This window comes from Mycteria americana, chromosome 5 (genome assembly GCF_035582795.1).
Source record: "Mycteria americana isolate JAX WOST 10 ecotype Jacksonville Zoo and Gardens chromosome 5, USCA_MyAme_1.0, whole genome shotgun sequence".
Lineage (NCBI taxonomy): Eukaryota > Metazoa > Chordata > Aves > Ciconiiformes > Ciconiidae > Mycteria > Mycteria americana.
In genome coordinates, this window is record NC_134369.1 from 9,769,091 (window position 1) to 9,785,313 (window position 16,223).

At 38.7% G+C, this 16,223-nt stretch overlaps 1 protein-coding gene across 1 annotated transcript in view; it reads left to right on the forward strand.

Annotated features, from left to right (window-relative positions):
* KIAA1549L (KIAA1549 like) overlaps positions 1-8,437 on the forward strand; it is a 138,160-nt gene extending 129,723 nt beyond the window's left edge. The window contains exons 21-22 of the mRNA XM_075501604.1: positions 4,087-4,238; positions 8,156-8,437. Of these exons, the coding sequence (XP_075357719.1) occupies positions 4,087-4,238; positions 8,156-8,437 (434 nt within the window). The remainder of the gene's footprint in view (positions 1-4,086; positions 4,239-8,155) is intronic.
* Positions 8,438-16,223: the final 7,786 nt, after the last annotated feature.

The window sequence follows — 16,223 nt, forward strand, 5'->3', positions numbered from 1 at the left end:
ACGGCATTCTGCTGGCTCACTGATAAGGACTCTGAATTATTAAAGCCCAGTAAAACAGTTCATCTGTACCACAAAATCCACTGGAATTTTTAGCACTGGTACAGAGGGTGTTGGCTGGCAAAAGCAGAAGTTGCACTATTGGGACCGTGGTGTGACTTGTGTGTTGCGTTGCACCATGCACAGAAACAAGCAAAGCGGGAGAGATGGGTAACAGGGTTTTGAGGGGCATGGAGAAATGAGGTGGATCTTTCCATAATTTTATCAGTCAAGAATGTCAGGCCAAGTGCTTGAAAACAGAGTACGTACAATGGAGCTGTAAGTAGTACTGCAGAAGGAGGCTTAATGGCATTCAGCTCTGCTTGGTTTGTAAGGAAAAGGAGGAAAAACAAGTGGACGTGAAGAATAGTGTGTGCGAGACTGAGGTTTTCCAACCTGACCATGGGATGAGTTTTATGACTCCCTAGTTCCTCTTGAGAAACTTAACCCCTAGTCTTGTCACAACAAGTGAGCTGCTGAGGGGGGTAAGTTGAAGATATGTGCCCCCTTCCAAACACAAGGCAGCAGTGCTTTTGCATCGTCAAAGGTAATCCATTAGCTTGTCTCCCCTCCTGTTTTGGAGAAATTAGTTCCTGCTCAAGTGCAGAACTTGTTTTGGGTCTAAATGTCCCAGTTTTAAAGGCTTAGTGAGTTCCTGGTCCTTTTGATACGAATCTTGTTTACGAATGCATTGATTTAATCGCGAGATTAAGCCGATACACTGTTTTGGTGGTATCTGGATAACATTTAGCTGGGAAAATATTTGAAATAGCTTCTTATTGGCAAACAATGTTTTCTTGAAGAGCTATAGAAAAGAACTTACAAGATTAAAAAAATTTACATTGTCAGTTCAAAGTTTTGAAATTAGTAGGTTTATTAGACATTGCTCTGTTAATCTGCCAGAAAAATTTCTTTCTTAGCTTGCTCAGAAGTAATAGAGAGTTATCTGCATTGTATTCAACACCTTCTACTGAGAATAATAATGTGGATATGCAAATCTGTTGTCAATTAATTAAATACAGTAGGTTTGAAAGATCCATTCTGCTCTCACTTCTTGTCATACCTCTGCCAACGGTGCATGTGAATCTGCAAAGAGCAGATGCTCACCTTTTCGTTTTAAAGCATTTCAAGCTATAAAATATGCCACGCTACCAAGAGCTCTTTCTTCATGTCTGCAGTAATCTGTTCAGTGTGATATACCTTTTTATAATTTCCAGTGATGTGCAGATTTTATTGCTGTATGTTAAAACCAGGTATGTTGTGTTACCACTGAAGAGTGGCTGCATTTCAGAAGAGACAGCGACCTCTGTGTACACTGAGGAGCTCGCCAGAATTATTCTGGGGGTAGTTGGAGGAAACTTTCATATATGATAGATGCTACAAATGGCTATAATAAAGGGAAAGACTAAGACAGTTGTAAGAAACCTGCAACTGTAATACAAACAAGGATTTCTAAAGTTCTGATAGGAAAATAAAGTTTTATTGCCTCAATAGATGAAGAAACATTGCTGCAGGTGCTGATTTGGCGTGAAAGAGCCTAATGGGCTCATGCAGCCCATCAAGATCAGCTTTAAGATAATGATGTGGTAAGAATTGGGTTAAGGTACTACATCAGGTAATTGAGTGTTCATTTTGAATAGTAGCTCATTTTGCTGCAGTTAAATCAAAAGAGCATTTTGGTGTAGAAGCCATGTGTCATCTACAGGAGCAGCACTTTCTTCTCCATACATGTGTGAAGAATACTTATTTCCAGCCTTGCTAACTCATTTAAAATAGCAGCCCTTGCGCTGCCTGTGACCTGGGAAGAACAAAGATCGCCCACGCCTCTTCTCTTAGCCCACCTCCTTGCAAACCAAGGGGCTGGAGGAACTGGGATAGAGGTCCTCTGAGATACCCTGTGGCTACCTGCTGTGCAGACATACATCATAGATCCCACTGGTCCATAGCAATTCCACAGTGACTGCTCCTCTGAGGGCTGGGTGACCTCAGCATCCTCCCTGCCATAGTGCCTTTTCACCTACAACCCGATGTCAAAATGAAAGCTAGGACTTAGTCCCTAACAGTGGAAAACACTGTGTAACTGTAAAGAGTTTTTAGTCCATATTTTGGATGACATAGCCCTCATTTTTCTTCCAATTTTTTTCTGAATTGTTTTTTTTGAGACAGTGTTGAAAGAGATGATATGTTTCTGATCTGGAGGCAATCGTGCTACAAAATATATTTTTCTCCTCTTTGCGTGCCCTGATTGCACGCATAGCCCTTCTGGCCTAGGACTGCATGGGAGGTTGTTGAGAACCTATAAATTGCTGGGTTTGTGGAGACTGCTTTGGGGATGGTCGTCACTGTTCGAGTCTTTCTATCTCTACGTACAAGCCCATGCAGCGTTCCCAGTATCTATCAGAGGAAGCAGCCTAACCCTCTTGCAGAGTGTTCAGAAGTGAGGATGTGCCAGGGCTGTGAATTACATTCTGGGGGGCAGATATGTGAAGCAGCCAGTAAGTGATGCTAATTTCTATCAGTTATTCTGTTTGAAGTTTGGGGGAATGCCCATGTCTTGCCATTTTGTCAGTACCTCTCATGCAGTGGTATCATATCTGCTGAGGGCAATTAGTGGCAATATTCAAATGCTGGGCAGTTGGAGGGGAGAGGAATTGTATTTTCTCTGCATTGACTTTAGTACAGAGCCAGTGCCCATCTGTGCAATGTCACTGTACTTCCATTCCTCAGCGAAAAAACGTTGTACTTTATTGTGTTCTTATGGGGTTTACCGACTCCTGCTTTCACATAAATGATGTTATTTTTGCTATATTCTGTGAATCTGAGAAGTAAAATACATGTCCATGTGTTATAACTGAGTACTCAAAGCACACCGTCCACACGCTGTATTTACTACCTGATAAAGATGATACAGAGCTTTCCCACCCAGGATTTAGGAATGAGGATTTTATGACCATAGTGTAGCAGTGGTACACTGCTGGTGTCTGTCTTCGAGTGTAAATCAACACTAGAGGAAGGAAGTCTTACTGGACAAGCAAGTTGTTTCTATTTTATTCTAAACTTGGCAAATACATGGAGTTATGATGGTTTTTCTCAAGGAAAATAGCGGGAGCACACGATAAGATGCTGGTCTTCCAGACAGCCTAGTTATATCATGTGGATAATCTGAGTAATTGCAGCAAGAACCACATCGTTCCGTGCATCTCTGTGAGCCCCAGGAATAAACCCTACCTGAAAGAGCAGATGTAACCATATCCAGAGATTTGGCTGAACCACATACTAGGAAGGCTGGTTTCTCCCACCCAACTTGGAGTATGACAGTGGAATTTTAGTAGAAGGCTTCCTGGACATACCTATGCATACATCTTGATCAAGACATGACAAAACAGATTTGGTGTCAAGAAGTTTCCTTGGAAATATTTAAGTTGTAGCTGCATAATTTATTGCAGTCACAGACTGTTCCTGGAAAAGGAATTGAGCAGGTAGAGCCTTGGTATTTTTTATGGCAGCATTGAAGCTTTGTGATGGGGTTGTTGAAATTACAGCCTTTCAAATGTATCTCTCACTCATTTTTGTAGGTTTTGTGCCTAGAGATATTAAGACAGTTTTACTGTGTACACTGAATGCTCTAAAACCTGCTGTAGAAAAGAAAGGTGCACTACTCTGAAACCCATGGTAACAACAGCTAAAAATTGAATACAAGGAAGCAAATGTAAGAGGGGAAAAAAGCCTTTTTTTTCTAATGATTCAAACGTTTGATGAAGATCAGTTGTTACAAGGATCAAGTCCTAAGGACTAAGTCCTCATATCTTTATCTGAAGGCTATGCATGATAACATAGACAACTGGAAATCTTGCCTTCTCCAGTATTTCCCAGTATTATAGAGATGTTCTAGTCAGATGGTGGGAGCCTTACATCCAACCGATGGTGATCATGTTCTCACCAATTGAAAAAAAAAAAAAAAGACCGAGGCCAGTTACTCCATAAGCATTATCTTCTAATTTATAACTCAAAATGTCAGCTATTAATTATATCTACTCTCTTTCTTAATAGGAAATACCGTACCAGCAGTGTTTGCCATACCAGCAGCAAACCGACCTGGCTTCACAGGCTATTTTATCCCAACACCACCCACTGCATACAGGAACCAAGCCTGGATGCCCTATGCTGGAGAGAATGAATTACCAGGGCAGTGGGCAGACTCAGTAAGCATCCTTGCTTTTCTAACGACATATGCTTTCTGTGATTTGCAGAGGAGGGGTTTTAAGCAATGCTAAGTGATCGGCATAATTCTTCCTTGAATGGTAATAATATCTAGTAGTGAAAAGTTATGAGAGGGGGCATAGATACTTTAGCTGTCCATCCCGTGAACTGTAAGTAAAGTCTTTCAGAGAGTTAAATCATTCGCTAGGTTAGGGGCTGGCACCCGTTCAAAACTGGTGAATTAGGTACCATTTTTCTTTCCCAAGACAGAGGTTAAATGTTTGGATAGGCACGTGGCCGGAGTAGGTGATGCTGCCTCTCAAGGTGGCCTTGTGCTGTTTGGAAGCTGGGGAGCATCTTTCCCTCCTGTAAGGTCCTCCCAAGAGAGCCCGGCTCCCAAATCCTAGCTCCCGGCTCTGCCGCAGCCCTGCTGTGCAGTGTTTCAAGTCCTCCTGCAGGCTGCAGTGACAGAACATAAATTAAATAATTAATTGCACAATCCTAGTCTGGGACAGATGTAATTTTTAGCTCGAAGTATACCTACATTTCAAGGAAATGAAGTTGAGACATCCTAAAATGAATTGCAGTAGTTTATCATGTTTGAAACAATTTATAAAATTTAGGGCTTTTTTTCAGCTAGGAAAAAAAAGATCAATTCTGCTGCTTGAGCTCACATGTTGGTATTTATGCAGAACCAATTCAGCTAAACAAACTGGGAGATGGATTCTATTTCCTTGTGCACATCATCAACAGAATATTTTAGTGAATTGCAGTCGGAGTCTAATAGTTTGCTTAGCTGCTCAAAGCCAGAGACAACACGGTCATATAAATGTTCCTGGGGGCACCTATTTATTGCTAAATCTTTATTACTGCTCCTGATGCCTGCGAGGAAAAGAATTCAGTTTGACTGTCAGATGCAAGTCTGAACTTGTAGGCTGACTGTCAAGAAAAAAGAAGTATGTTCATCTGTAAGCTGAGCACATCTGCTGATGTGCCCCTGACACCTGGAGGCTTTTGATGCCATCATACACATTCCCTTCCCAGAGCTGTCCTTTAAAGCATGGAAACCCTTTTTCTTTTCATTGGGTTTTTTTTTTTGGGGGTGGTGGGGGTGGTGGTTGTAGTTGTTTTTAACCCTACTGACATTTTAAATCCAGGAGGCCCATTGTGTCTGAGCAATGATTTTAAACTTTTTCTTTAAGAAGAAGGAGAAAAAAACCAAACCAAACCAGGAAAAGTATTTTACTTGTCTTCCATTCTTTTTCCCTTTTGTATCCCTACTCCTTGGCTGCAGTCTCATGAAAAAAGTCAGATACCGCTTGTCAAAAGGGGAGACTGAAAACAAACTTGACAAAACTGGAACACAAGTCTCCAGCCCCCAGTTCCTTCCTCTGGAAGAAGAGTGTAACCCTGTTGTGGCTTTCCCTGTCTTCAGGGAAAGAGGTGGGAAGAGCAGTTAGTGCCGGTGGACCGTACACAGAGGAATGGATAGGGATGCGAGAAACTGTCTGAAAAATAACTGTGGCAATATAGAATTCAAAGGAAACAAATATTCCTTTTAACTTCACTTACCCATTACAGAGTTTTAACAAGTTCTTGTCACTCGGACTTTCAGCCCTCCTGTGACTTTGCAGGAGAAGAGGAAAAAATGTAAGCCCAAACCACTTCAGTTTCTGCAATGAATTTGCACCTCCCAATGACTGCAAATCTGTCAAGAAATTTCCTTTATTTGAAAATCATTACTAGAGGAACTAGTAATAGTGTTAGCAACATAATACGGCCGGAAAGCCTGAATAAAACTGCAAAAAATAAAGATCTAAAGTAATACCCAGGGTTTGAGTTTCTGGGTGCTTTCTGGTTTCTGAGCCTCTAGATTATACCCTGATCATGCTTCCAAGGTTTTCTTGACACTTAGTAAGAACAGAGGCTTAATATCTATAAGGTGAGAATTGAAATTCTTTACTTTTCATGCATTTCCACTAGCTGGACTGTAAACAAGGGGACATAGGAAAACAGGAGATTTGACCACAAAGAATTATCTTATAAGCTCAATTTACTGTAACGTACTCTTTTCTCAGTTTAAAAGGTAAGTATTGAAGCACTAAGTTTTGTGGGAGAAGGGAACTGTGTCCAACAACATTTACTTTCCAAACTGCTGGATGCTGCTTAGTGAAAGCAGTAACCTGGTGGCCTCTAGTGGTGTGTTCACATGTTGTACTACTAAAATGTTTGTCTTTTGAATGATGTGTTGTAAACTAAACAGAGGCAACTGCATTTAAAGATCATTTTCATATCATGCCCGCTTCCTGTGTTTGTCTCATCACATCATACTGAACGTGTTTGACATTCTCTTAATCGCTTGATGGATATCCAAGATCATATAGAGCATGTGTAAATCCTAGTAGTCAGGTTTTCATAGGTTCTTAGATGCCTGAAGTGGTAGGATTTTCAAAAGCACGCAAGGGGTTGTTAAACTCTCACAGGGCCAGAGCCAAAATGGGATTTAAGCCAAAGTCCACAGCTGTCACTCTGAAGTCCGTGTTGAGGTCCCGTGTTCCTCAGAAGGTATATAAAATTGGCAGATGGTTAATGTCTTGACATTTCAGTCTGCTTGCAGACACCTAAAATTCTGAAATTCTGCTTGAGGCGTACCCACCAAAGCCTTAGTCCTGGTGGGTGAAGCACCTTACACCTCAGCCTGACTGAAATCCAAAAATTAGCAGACACATCTGCCTGGCCGCCTGTATTATATGCTTATATAAGACCTCAATGTATTTGGAAAGTCAAAAACGTGGTTTTCCCATTTAAAGCAAAAAGAATTACAAAGTTAACTTTCTAGTAATTAAACATGGTGGAAACGTATCACTTAACTTGTAAGTGATAGTTAGATAGAAGAGTATAGTGTAGATAAGTGTAGTTTTCTGAGTCAGTTCACAAAAAAGCATCACTGAACTTTCCTTACTTACTTGTCATTGGCATGGACTAGAATGATCAGCTGGTAAGCTTTTTCTCAAAGAGAAATTATCTTGTCCTAGTAATAGGTTATGGGTTGCCTTCTGTAACAACATATAGCCTACTTCAAAACAAAGGGCCGTAGATTCCTGTTTTATAGACTTTTGCAAAACATAAATAGTATTTTTATTTGATGCATTAAAAACTTGAGGACTATAAAGACTGGTATCGTGGTTCGTGGATTTGTGAAGGAAATTTAGTATCTCACAGTGACTAAAGGGCCTACGCTATTATTTTAGTTTTAGCCAGTGTAACGTGGGGCTGAAATCAGTGAAATTACAACAGAGTAAAATTGTGAATCCCCCATGTAATTCTGTTAAATGTGGCCAGAAATCCTGATACTTCTGGGAAGACAAACCTCCTTTTCAGTGTTGAGTTTCCAGGTTGGCATATCTGAGCTTAGCCCCGTTGTCTGGATCTAGTGAGTTTTTGTTAGGAACGGTAAGTCCAGAGACTTGGCTGTCTTGGATTAGACAGTGGCTGCAAATCAGCGAACTCTACTTTTCTGTTCTAGGCTTTTCGGTCTCCTGAAACGTAGTGGTGCTGTCTGTTTAAAACTGAAATGTTTAGGAGGAATAGTAAGCGGACAACACACTTTCAGAAAAGCCTTCTCCCTTTGACTTTTTGTAGTGATGATAAATTAGGACATGCAATGTTTCCCCTGCGAGGTGTTTTTGCTGCCACAGTCTGGGGAGTTGAGTACCCAGTACATTGACATATGTGCTTAAACGGCACATGCCAAGGTAGACATTTGTAAATGGACGCTTAGGAGTATGAAGTTTATGTTCTCTTCATATGGTCCTATCTGTTACATCTTATTCTGCCCCAGGGAGGTTTGTGTTACCTGGCAGGTGGCACTACAGATCAACCGTTCTGTATAATTTTGTGTAATTACAATGCCCTACAGGTTCCACTACCTGGATACATTGAGGCTTATCCGAGGCCCCGCTACCAACATAATTCTCCTTCGCGACTTCCTCGCCAATACAGCCAGCAAGCGAGCATGCATCCCAGCCTGGAACAAGCTCCTTTGCCGTCCACCGCAGCTTCTCAGCAGAGCCTGACAGAAAATGACCCATCCGATGCTCCTCTCACCAACATTTCCACAGCTGCCCTCGTAAAGGCAATAAGAGAAGAAGTTGCTAAACTGGCCAAGAAGCAAACAGATATGTTTGAGTTCCAGGTCTAATATCTTTTGTGCACAGTACTTGTATCACGCAACCTGGGGTAGCCAAGAAAGCGACTCCTTTAATTTTCAATATAAACTTGCTGTGAATTGTGCCAAAGCGATGGCATTTTTCTCTGTCTGAAAAGTCAACACTATGAAATGACTTAAAGTAGAGCAACAGGACTCTGAAGATAACAGAATTCTGCTTGCCAGCTAAGGAAATGCTGCCAGATAACTGTTTAACACAGATAAGATTGATCATATGCAATTGTTTGTCACTTAGCTCTTGTATTATGACCCATCATCACTAAAGATGTTGCTGAACGTGTCTGCGCCACATGATGTTTCATTTGCAGGCCCAAAGGTAGAGCTGCTGAAAACAACTTCTGCATGTCAAAACTTTGATTAAAGAAGAAAATACAGTAGAAGATGGTTAGCTAAAGGCCACGGTAGGTGTGGCGGTGGCCGTGTTAATTGTTTGCTGCAGGACATTGTATAAGGGATGCTGATTTCAGCAATGCAGAGTCATTCAGCCTTTTCATTCTAGAGACCGTATTCAAACCAAAAGAATTTGAGATGAGTAAGTAATACAAATAAATGTCCTGTAAATAGCCCCAATTCTCCTCATCCTATTAACAGTACAAAGAAGTGAAAGAAGACTGTGAAGAAGGTTAATGATATTTTGATAAGGTGGCTACCTTGTCCCTGAATGCCACTGATGATTTATGGAGGAGATTTTTTTTCAGCGTGAGAGAATACAATGCACGAAGAGCCAACAAAGGATATTGGTGCTAGAAGCTTCCAGGAGAAATGAAAAAAGGTTATTCGCATTTGCTCTATATTCAGGCTTTTCACTCTGAATGCATGTGAAGCTGGTAAACCTGAGACCTTTGAGCAAGGCTTTCCAACCTGGAATAATGAATACACCTGCTTGGACAAGAAAACCTCTGTTTAATACAGTGCTTTTTTCTCTTTCTTAAACAATGCTATCTACTAAAGTGATGCCAGAAAGTGCTACCTGAAGCTGCAGTTGATTTTGATTACGCTGGAATAGTGAATGCACACCTAGGAAGTTCTGAATGTATAGGACCTGATTATTATATTAACATGTAAATAAGTAAACGGTTACATGGATTAACAAAAATACTAATGTTCTGTGAAAAAGAGAGCATTTCCAGAAGTTATGCTGACTATATATTGTGCAAGATGAAGGTCACTAATTGTTAAACTGCATTGTTGTATGATTCCAATCCCAAAAGAAAAATCACAGTTGAATGGGACAACAGTTGTACAAAACAGTTGGAGACGATGAACAATTGTTTTCAGTTCCTTCGGCAATTAGCTTCGGGAACTGAAGTTTTTGCAAAATACGTTGTGTTGGGCATGTTTGATGTCAACTGGAGTTAAAGGCAATGTCCTTCATTTCAGTAAGTTATTTAGTCATCCTTAATTGCTTATGCTGTTTTGTCTGATCATTTCATTTCCCTGAGTTTCTTTGGTCTTTACTGAGGTGAGAAAGGGAACTTGGTTTAGCTTTTTGGCCATCAGTAAAATAAGAGGAGAAGGAGAGAGGAGACTAGAATAGAAGACAGAAGAAGAAATTGATGAAGCACAAACTTTCAAGGCAGAGCTATTTTTTTCCCAAATAATTATATCATAAACCCTGATTGAGATTGTGATACATAATTATCCTAGAATATACAGATATCTTCTGCTCCAATACCTTAAATATTGCAGAAGCTTTTGGAATGCTAGCTAATCTTTCAACAAATGTGAAATTTCATTTTTATTATTTAAAAATCAGATATAAATAAAATGTATTTTTGTAATTTCTATGTATATATGTGCTGTATATTTATATGTGACTAGTCTGCTATCGTCAGAAAATTTCCATAAACCAAGTGCAAAAAAAAAGAAAAAAAAAAAACAAAAAAACACCCTAGTAATTTTAATGATCAATATAAACGTGCTATGTCTGGAGTACACAAATATACATTTGGGTGACTTGGATACTAAACAACCAAAGAAACTCAAGCTTTCATATAAATATAAGTCTAGTAAAGGCAGACTGCTGTCTCAGTTACCTGTCAGCTAGTACTGATCTTATCAGTGTAATACAATACATCCAAATGTGTTTTTCTGTTGAATTAATAGCTGCCTAAGAGTATCACACTTTAAAATAACAACTAAAAATACTGCACCAAACTCCGCGTGCCATAAAAAGACTAGTTCTGGTTGGCTTCAGTGGGAACTTCACTCGCTGAGAGCAAGGGTGAGTTTCTCTATTAGGATTCGTCTATACGTGAAAGTTTCACTCGAATCCCTTGAAGAATATTCTGCTTATTTTTCAGTCATTTAAATCACTGTAACATCATTACAGACATAACTGAAGAGTGGCTTACTTTTATTTAGCCTAAGCTGGTTCATAACTGGCTTAAGCTAATTTGGTAAGTGAAATTACGCTAAATTGTGCCAGCCACATTTTACATCAGCTTTATTACCTCAGTTTTTGAATGATTCCTCTATTTATCCCAGTGAAATTTTGCAAGTACGTAGGCCCTTCTATGCAACGGGAGTGAAATGCTCTGTGAAATAAATTTCTGTATCTCAGACTCCAGTTCTGCAGAGTTATCCTAAAGTTATCCTGCAAGCAGGGAAGCAGCAGCAATCATGTGGATGGGAGTGCTGAAGCAATATAGCTGGGAAGGGTAATGTTACGATGTATTCCCAAAAGAGTCACAGGAGGTAGGACGTACCAGATTTAAACAGCAGCTTTGGGACACTTAGTTCTGCGTGTAAATCTGGACCAATTCTTCAATGTAAGCGATTTAGTAGTTCTATCGAAAAATGTGTGAGGATAAAGCCAAGCATATATCTTGCCATAATGGACATCAAAAAGTTTGGAAATTACCTAACTGTACAGGGTTTGAATGCCTACATGCAAACAAAATGAACAAACAGAAAAACCCCAAATAAAAACATTTAAATAGCCTTCTAGAAAGACAAACCATTTCAGTAAAGTTAAACGAAGTACTCTTCATACTACTGAGGAAGACCTGTTAGACTTTCAAAATTAATTTTGTTTGGTATTGTATCGATGATGTGCAGTCTATTGAATATTCCTTCAACCATCACTCTAAAACCATTGTGGTGCACTTTAATCACAAAGACATTTTACATTCTTCATTCATAATGGCGTTTTATCTTGTTTGTAATACGTTTCTGTATTTTTTTTTAAGTACAAAGTAAGATTATATCAAGTCAGTAAGGACATTCCTGGGAAAGAAAAACCATGCTGTAATATTTATACCGTCTGAGCACAAAAGCAATGATAAAGTGAAAATATAGTGTACAAATAATTTGTAATATAATAAACATTTTGTATGGCTACAATTACAATATAGTTTTTCAATATTGATTTCAAAGAAGAAAGTATGCCTGTTTAAAGTTATAACCTCATCAAAATATATTCATGCCATTTTTACTGATAAAAATTTAGTCATTAAGGTTTTTCTACTAAATGTCCCAATTTTCTTTAAAATTATGTTAAATGTTTAGGTGAAAATACTGTTTTCTGTGTACAAAAATGTTGATGTTCTGACCACTATTTGTCTTCAGACTTGTAAATCATCAGTAGACACATCTGTAAATGAAATGCAGATAAAATTACTTCTCGGTATGTGTGTAATGACCACTCTCAGTAGGTACTCTGTGTGTGACATTAACATCAGAAGAACAGTAACTTTAAGAGGATAAGAGGGTACTCTTTGACAGTAATTTTTTGAGAAAAACATATTATCTGGATTTGAGAGAAGCTCTAGCACTCAGTGTAGAAATGTGAATAATATTTGTATCTAATAATCATGAATAGAACTTGATAGAAATGCACGTAAATCCTCTATATAGAAATGGGGAAATTATCATAAGTTATGATCCTTTCTTTTTCAGGCTAACTTTGAAAAGGTGAGACATGGAGGAAAGAAAATGTAAGATAAAAATGCGAAGCAGGTAGAAAAAGCAGCATTGGATTGAGTGACAGAACTGAAGTGAGGCCTCTGTCTTGTTTAAGGGAGGACACATACAAACTAACTAGAATTTTTGTTATATTTCAAGATGTCTGACTGTAAAGAATTAATTACATTTTAATGCACTTTTTTAGTCCTGCATTGCAAATAGATGCTGGCAGTGAGCTCTTGTAAAAGTCTGAGGGAGCTTGAAAGCAGCAAGTTTTCTGAGCTAGCAGGAGAAGTCACTTCATTTTGCTGACCTTGTTCATCCTGTACATGTCTGAGCAGCTCTGAGTACTGCGTCCAAGGATGCTGTAAATCAGTTACGGTCCTGACCTTGCATTTCTTGTACATAAACAAATCTCAGTGGCTTCCCATACCTCACTGACGTGAAATGGGATAGGAAGAGAACAAGTGGGAGATACGATGAAGGCCATTAACAGGTCAGGAGTACCTTAACGGTCTGGAAGCCATGAATCTTCTGTTGCGTGCCATCTCATACCTACTAGAAAACGGTTGTGTTTGGCAGCTGTCCTCGGCAAGGTGCATTCCTTTCATTGGCAATGACCAATATGTATAAATTAAGACTCAGTCCTATCACGAGAGAGTGTATCAATTCATGCTTCCACTTCTTCGTGTAAGCCATGTGAATTCTTTCTGTAGCTCCACATGAGAGTGGCATAATTAACACGAGTGGTTTCCAGTTACTCAGAGTAATCTCTTGTAATAAAACACCAAGTAGTATGACACCTTTATATATATATATATATATTCTACTACATCATTAGGAGGGGGAAAAAAAATATGACCATACGGTATGTTAGTATATTGATACCATTAGCCTTTTTTTTTAAAGGCTTTGTGAAAAAGGGAAAGTTTGGTCTGCTAGGATCAGGACTGCTCACTAGTCAGAGTGCATGCAGGGCAACAGCCCCCTTCTGCTCAGTACGCTGTTGTGGCTGATGGAGCAGATCTCTCCTCTCACCATTTACTACCCCACTGGAAACGGGTACAAGCACACGGCTTTCTTTCAGTAAGACAGTATTGAAAATAAGTATATGGGGTAAATAACATCTACCTAGTTCTCTGTGACCACTCCAGATCCATTACTTGTCTGCTAAGTAAATTTTACAAAGCAGTGTGTGTTCAAAGAGAAATGAATTAGCTCAAGCTTGTTTACTATAATGTTATCTAGACATAGCACTGTAGATGCTGTAACAGTGCTATATGGAATCAGTACGTCAAACAGTAACTTACACTTTCTGTGCTAGACTTTCTTTTCATGGGTTAATTTTTTGGCCATATCTCCAGGACTGAGTAAGATTATTTTTTTGCTTATCAAAATATTTCAAAGTTATATTTTTCCATTTTAAAGTGTAGGCATGCAAAATGAAGATAAGAGTAGTCATTTAGAATGCCTTTTTTTTTTTTTTTTTTAACTCTTGCCTTTTTCTCACAAATAAATAATGCAAAACTTGACTTGTGGAAATTAGATTTATATAGGTCAGTAAATGAATCGGGTACTGACTTGCTCTTTAAAAGAAAGTTTCGAGATGGCTGAGTCATAAAGGCATACCTGGTTAATACTGCAGAATCTCTATTGAGAAGAACTGTATCGAACATCCTCGATCAAAAATGTTTTGCCATGCCCAATGAGTGAAAAGCAATCAGAAACCTGTGCATGTGGGGACTCCTGTTATCCAGGAAAATTTTTGCTTGGGCTGTATATAAGACATGGGAGATGGGACAGGGATTTCAATGGGGCTCTGAGGTGGGTAGACTACCCTCTGTAACACATTAGCCCTTTGAGTTGGCCCCTAATACCAACAGAAGTAAAACCAACTGCCACCAATGTGGTATGGCAGAAAGGTGGTTTAGGTCTTGATTTTTAAAACTGTTGAGATGCCCCAAAATCATATAATATTTCATGTTTTAAAAATCACATTGATACCATACTCCTATTGAAAATCCTTAAGGATTTTCAATAGGAGTATGGTATCAAACTCATATATATATACACACACATATATATATATAAATCTGTCCAAAAATATTTTTTTAAAACTAGTTCTTTGATCCATCTATTTGTCCCCATACATTTCAGGTTCCTTAAGGTGTACAGAGGCAGTAAAGAAGAGTTAGTTCTCAGTTTTTCTGCTATGAATGTCATGAAAGATGAGAAATGGTTTTTAAATACTTAGGTAGCCAAGTGTATAGCAGATGTCTCAAATAATTACAAATACCATGAGGAGATGTTTCAGGAATTTGATTTTTTTGCATTTGTTAAAAATAGTTCTTGTCTTAAGAAGTGCCTGACTTTTCATGAATTTCCATGCTTGATTCATTCCTAAGGAGTAGCTTGAAACTGTATTGCATTCTGTAAATAATTTTGTAAATTTATAAATACACATTTACATACTAGGCAATAATGGGTCCAAAGGATTGTAAATCATACAGAAAGTTGATTCCACTGAGTACAATATTTAGAGAGGAGGTGATTTTTTTTCTTCCAAAGAATGTCCCTTTTCACTGCAGCTCAATGCACTTCTATGCTTTGTAAATCAGTGTCTAAACACTATAACACACATTGGCATCAGTTAAAATCTCATATATCTGGCAAGCAGCACTGACTTTTGCAGCCTCCAGTGGGACCTTGTAAAGAGTGCCTGTGTATAAGATTATTTTTTTTAAACTATTAAAACAGAAATTTGTGGGTCCTTAACTCTGGCTTTTTGCAAGGAATCGGTGGCTTTTAGGTCCTGCATCACCATCAAACTTAGCCAATAGATACATTGAGATGGGATGCAGCAGAATACAGCAGCCTATGCCAGGGATTCACCAGGATCTAAAAAGCAAGTGACTGTAGTAGAAGCAGCAGTGGTAAACCTTCTATTTCAGCAGTGGATGGACACTAAGTAATTATGAATTGATTACTATGGCAGGTCAAAGAGTCTTGAAGTTAACTGCTTAGAATCAATTTTATGTATTTGGTTAGCTTTTGATTTCTTAATTTGTTTAAACAGTGCAAAAACAGCAACATTAACAGCATATTCTATTTCAGAGTTATAAACATGGGAGATCTGAATGTAAGTAAACTTGAGGTTTATTCTTTGTCCTTGCCTTTATCTAATACTTTCAACACTGCAAGTAGGAAAAAAAAAACCAAACCACTTTACCCTCCGCCAAATTAATTTTAGTATTTCTTTCTATGACAGAGAGACTGGGAAGGCTTTTTTCATTTCATGTTGGTGTTGGGTTCTTCAACCTGTATTCAAGGTCATATTTGATAGAAAAAAAAAAAAGACAGTGAAGCCAAAAATTTTTGAAAATAAGTTAGAATCCAGCTTATCAAGGCTTGAATTTTGGTTTAGGATTTAGCAACCCAGCAGAAACAGCTCAGACCCAACCAAGGGTCTGTTCTGGGCAGTTTTTTGGGTCTCATTGGAAAGAACACGTGTACAGCGCAGATATTCCTATGTTCTTTGACTTCTTATTTTCATTTAATGTCTTTCTTGCCATAGCTGTGCATTTTGAATCTGACTTTTACATTGGTGTACACAAACAAGTGCACTCTTTAGCTTGCTGATATACTGCTAGTGTGATAGAAGTAGTAACCAACATATGTGATATAATTTTTAATTAGCTATGGCACTGTGTGGCTTTGGCCCGTGTTCTGCTTTGTGATACTTACAGATGTCATATTAGTATTAAGGTGACATGAATATAGATAACGTCTTCCATTGAAGTTATTGGCAAAACACCTGCTCACCTCAAGGAGAGCAGGACTGATCCAGTGTTCT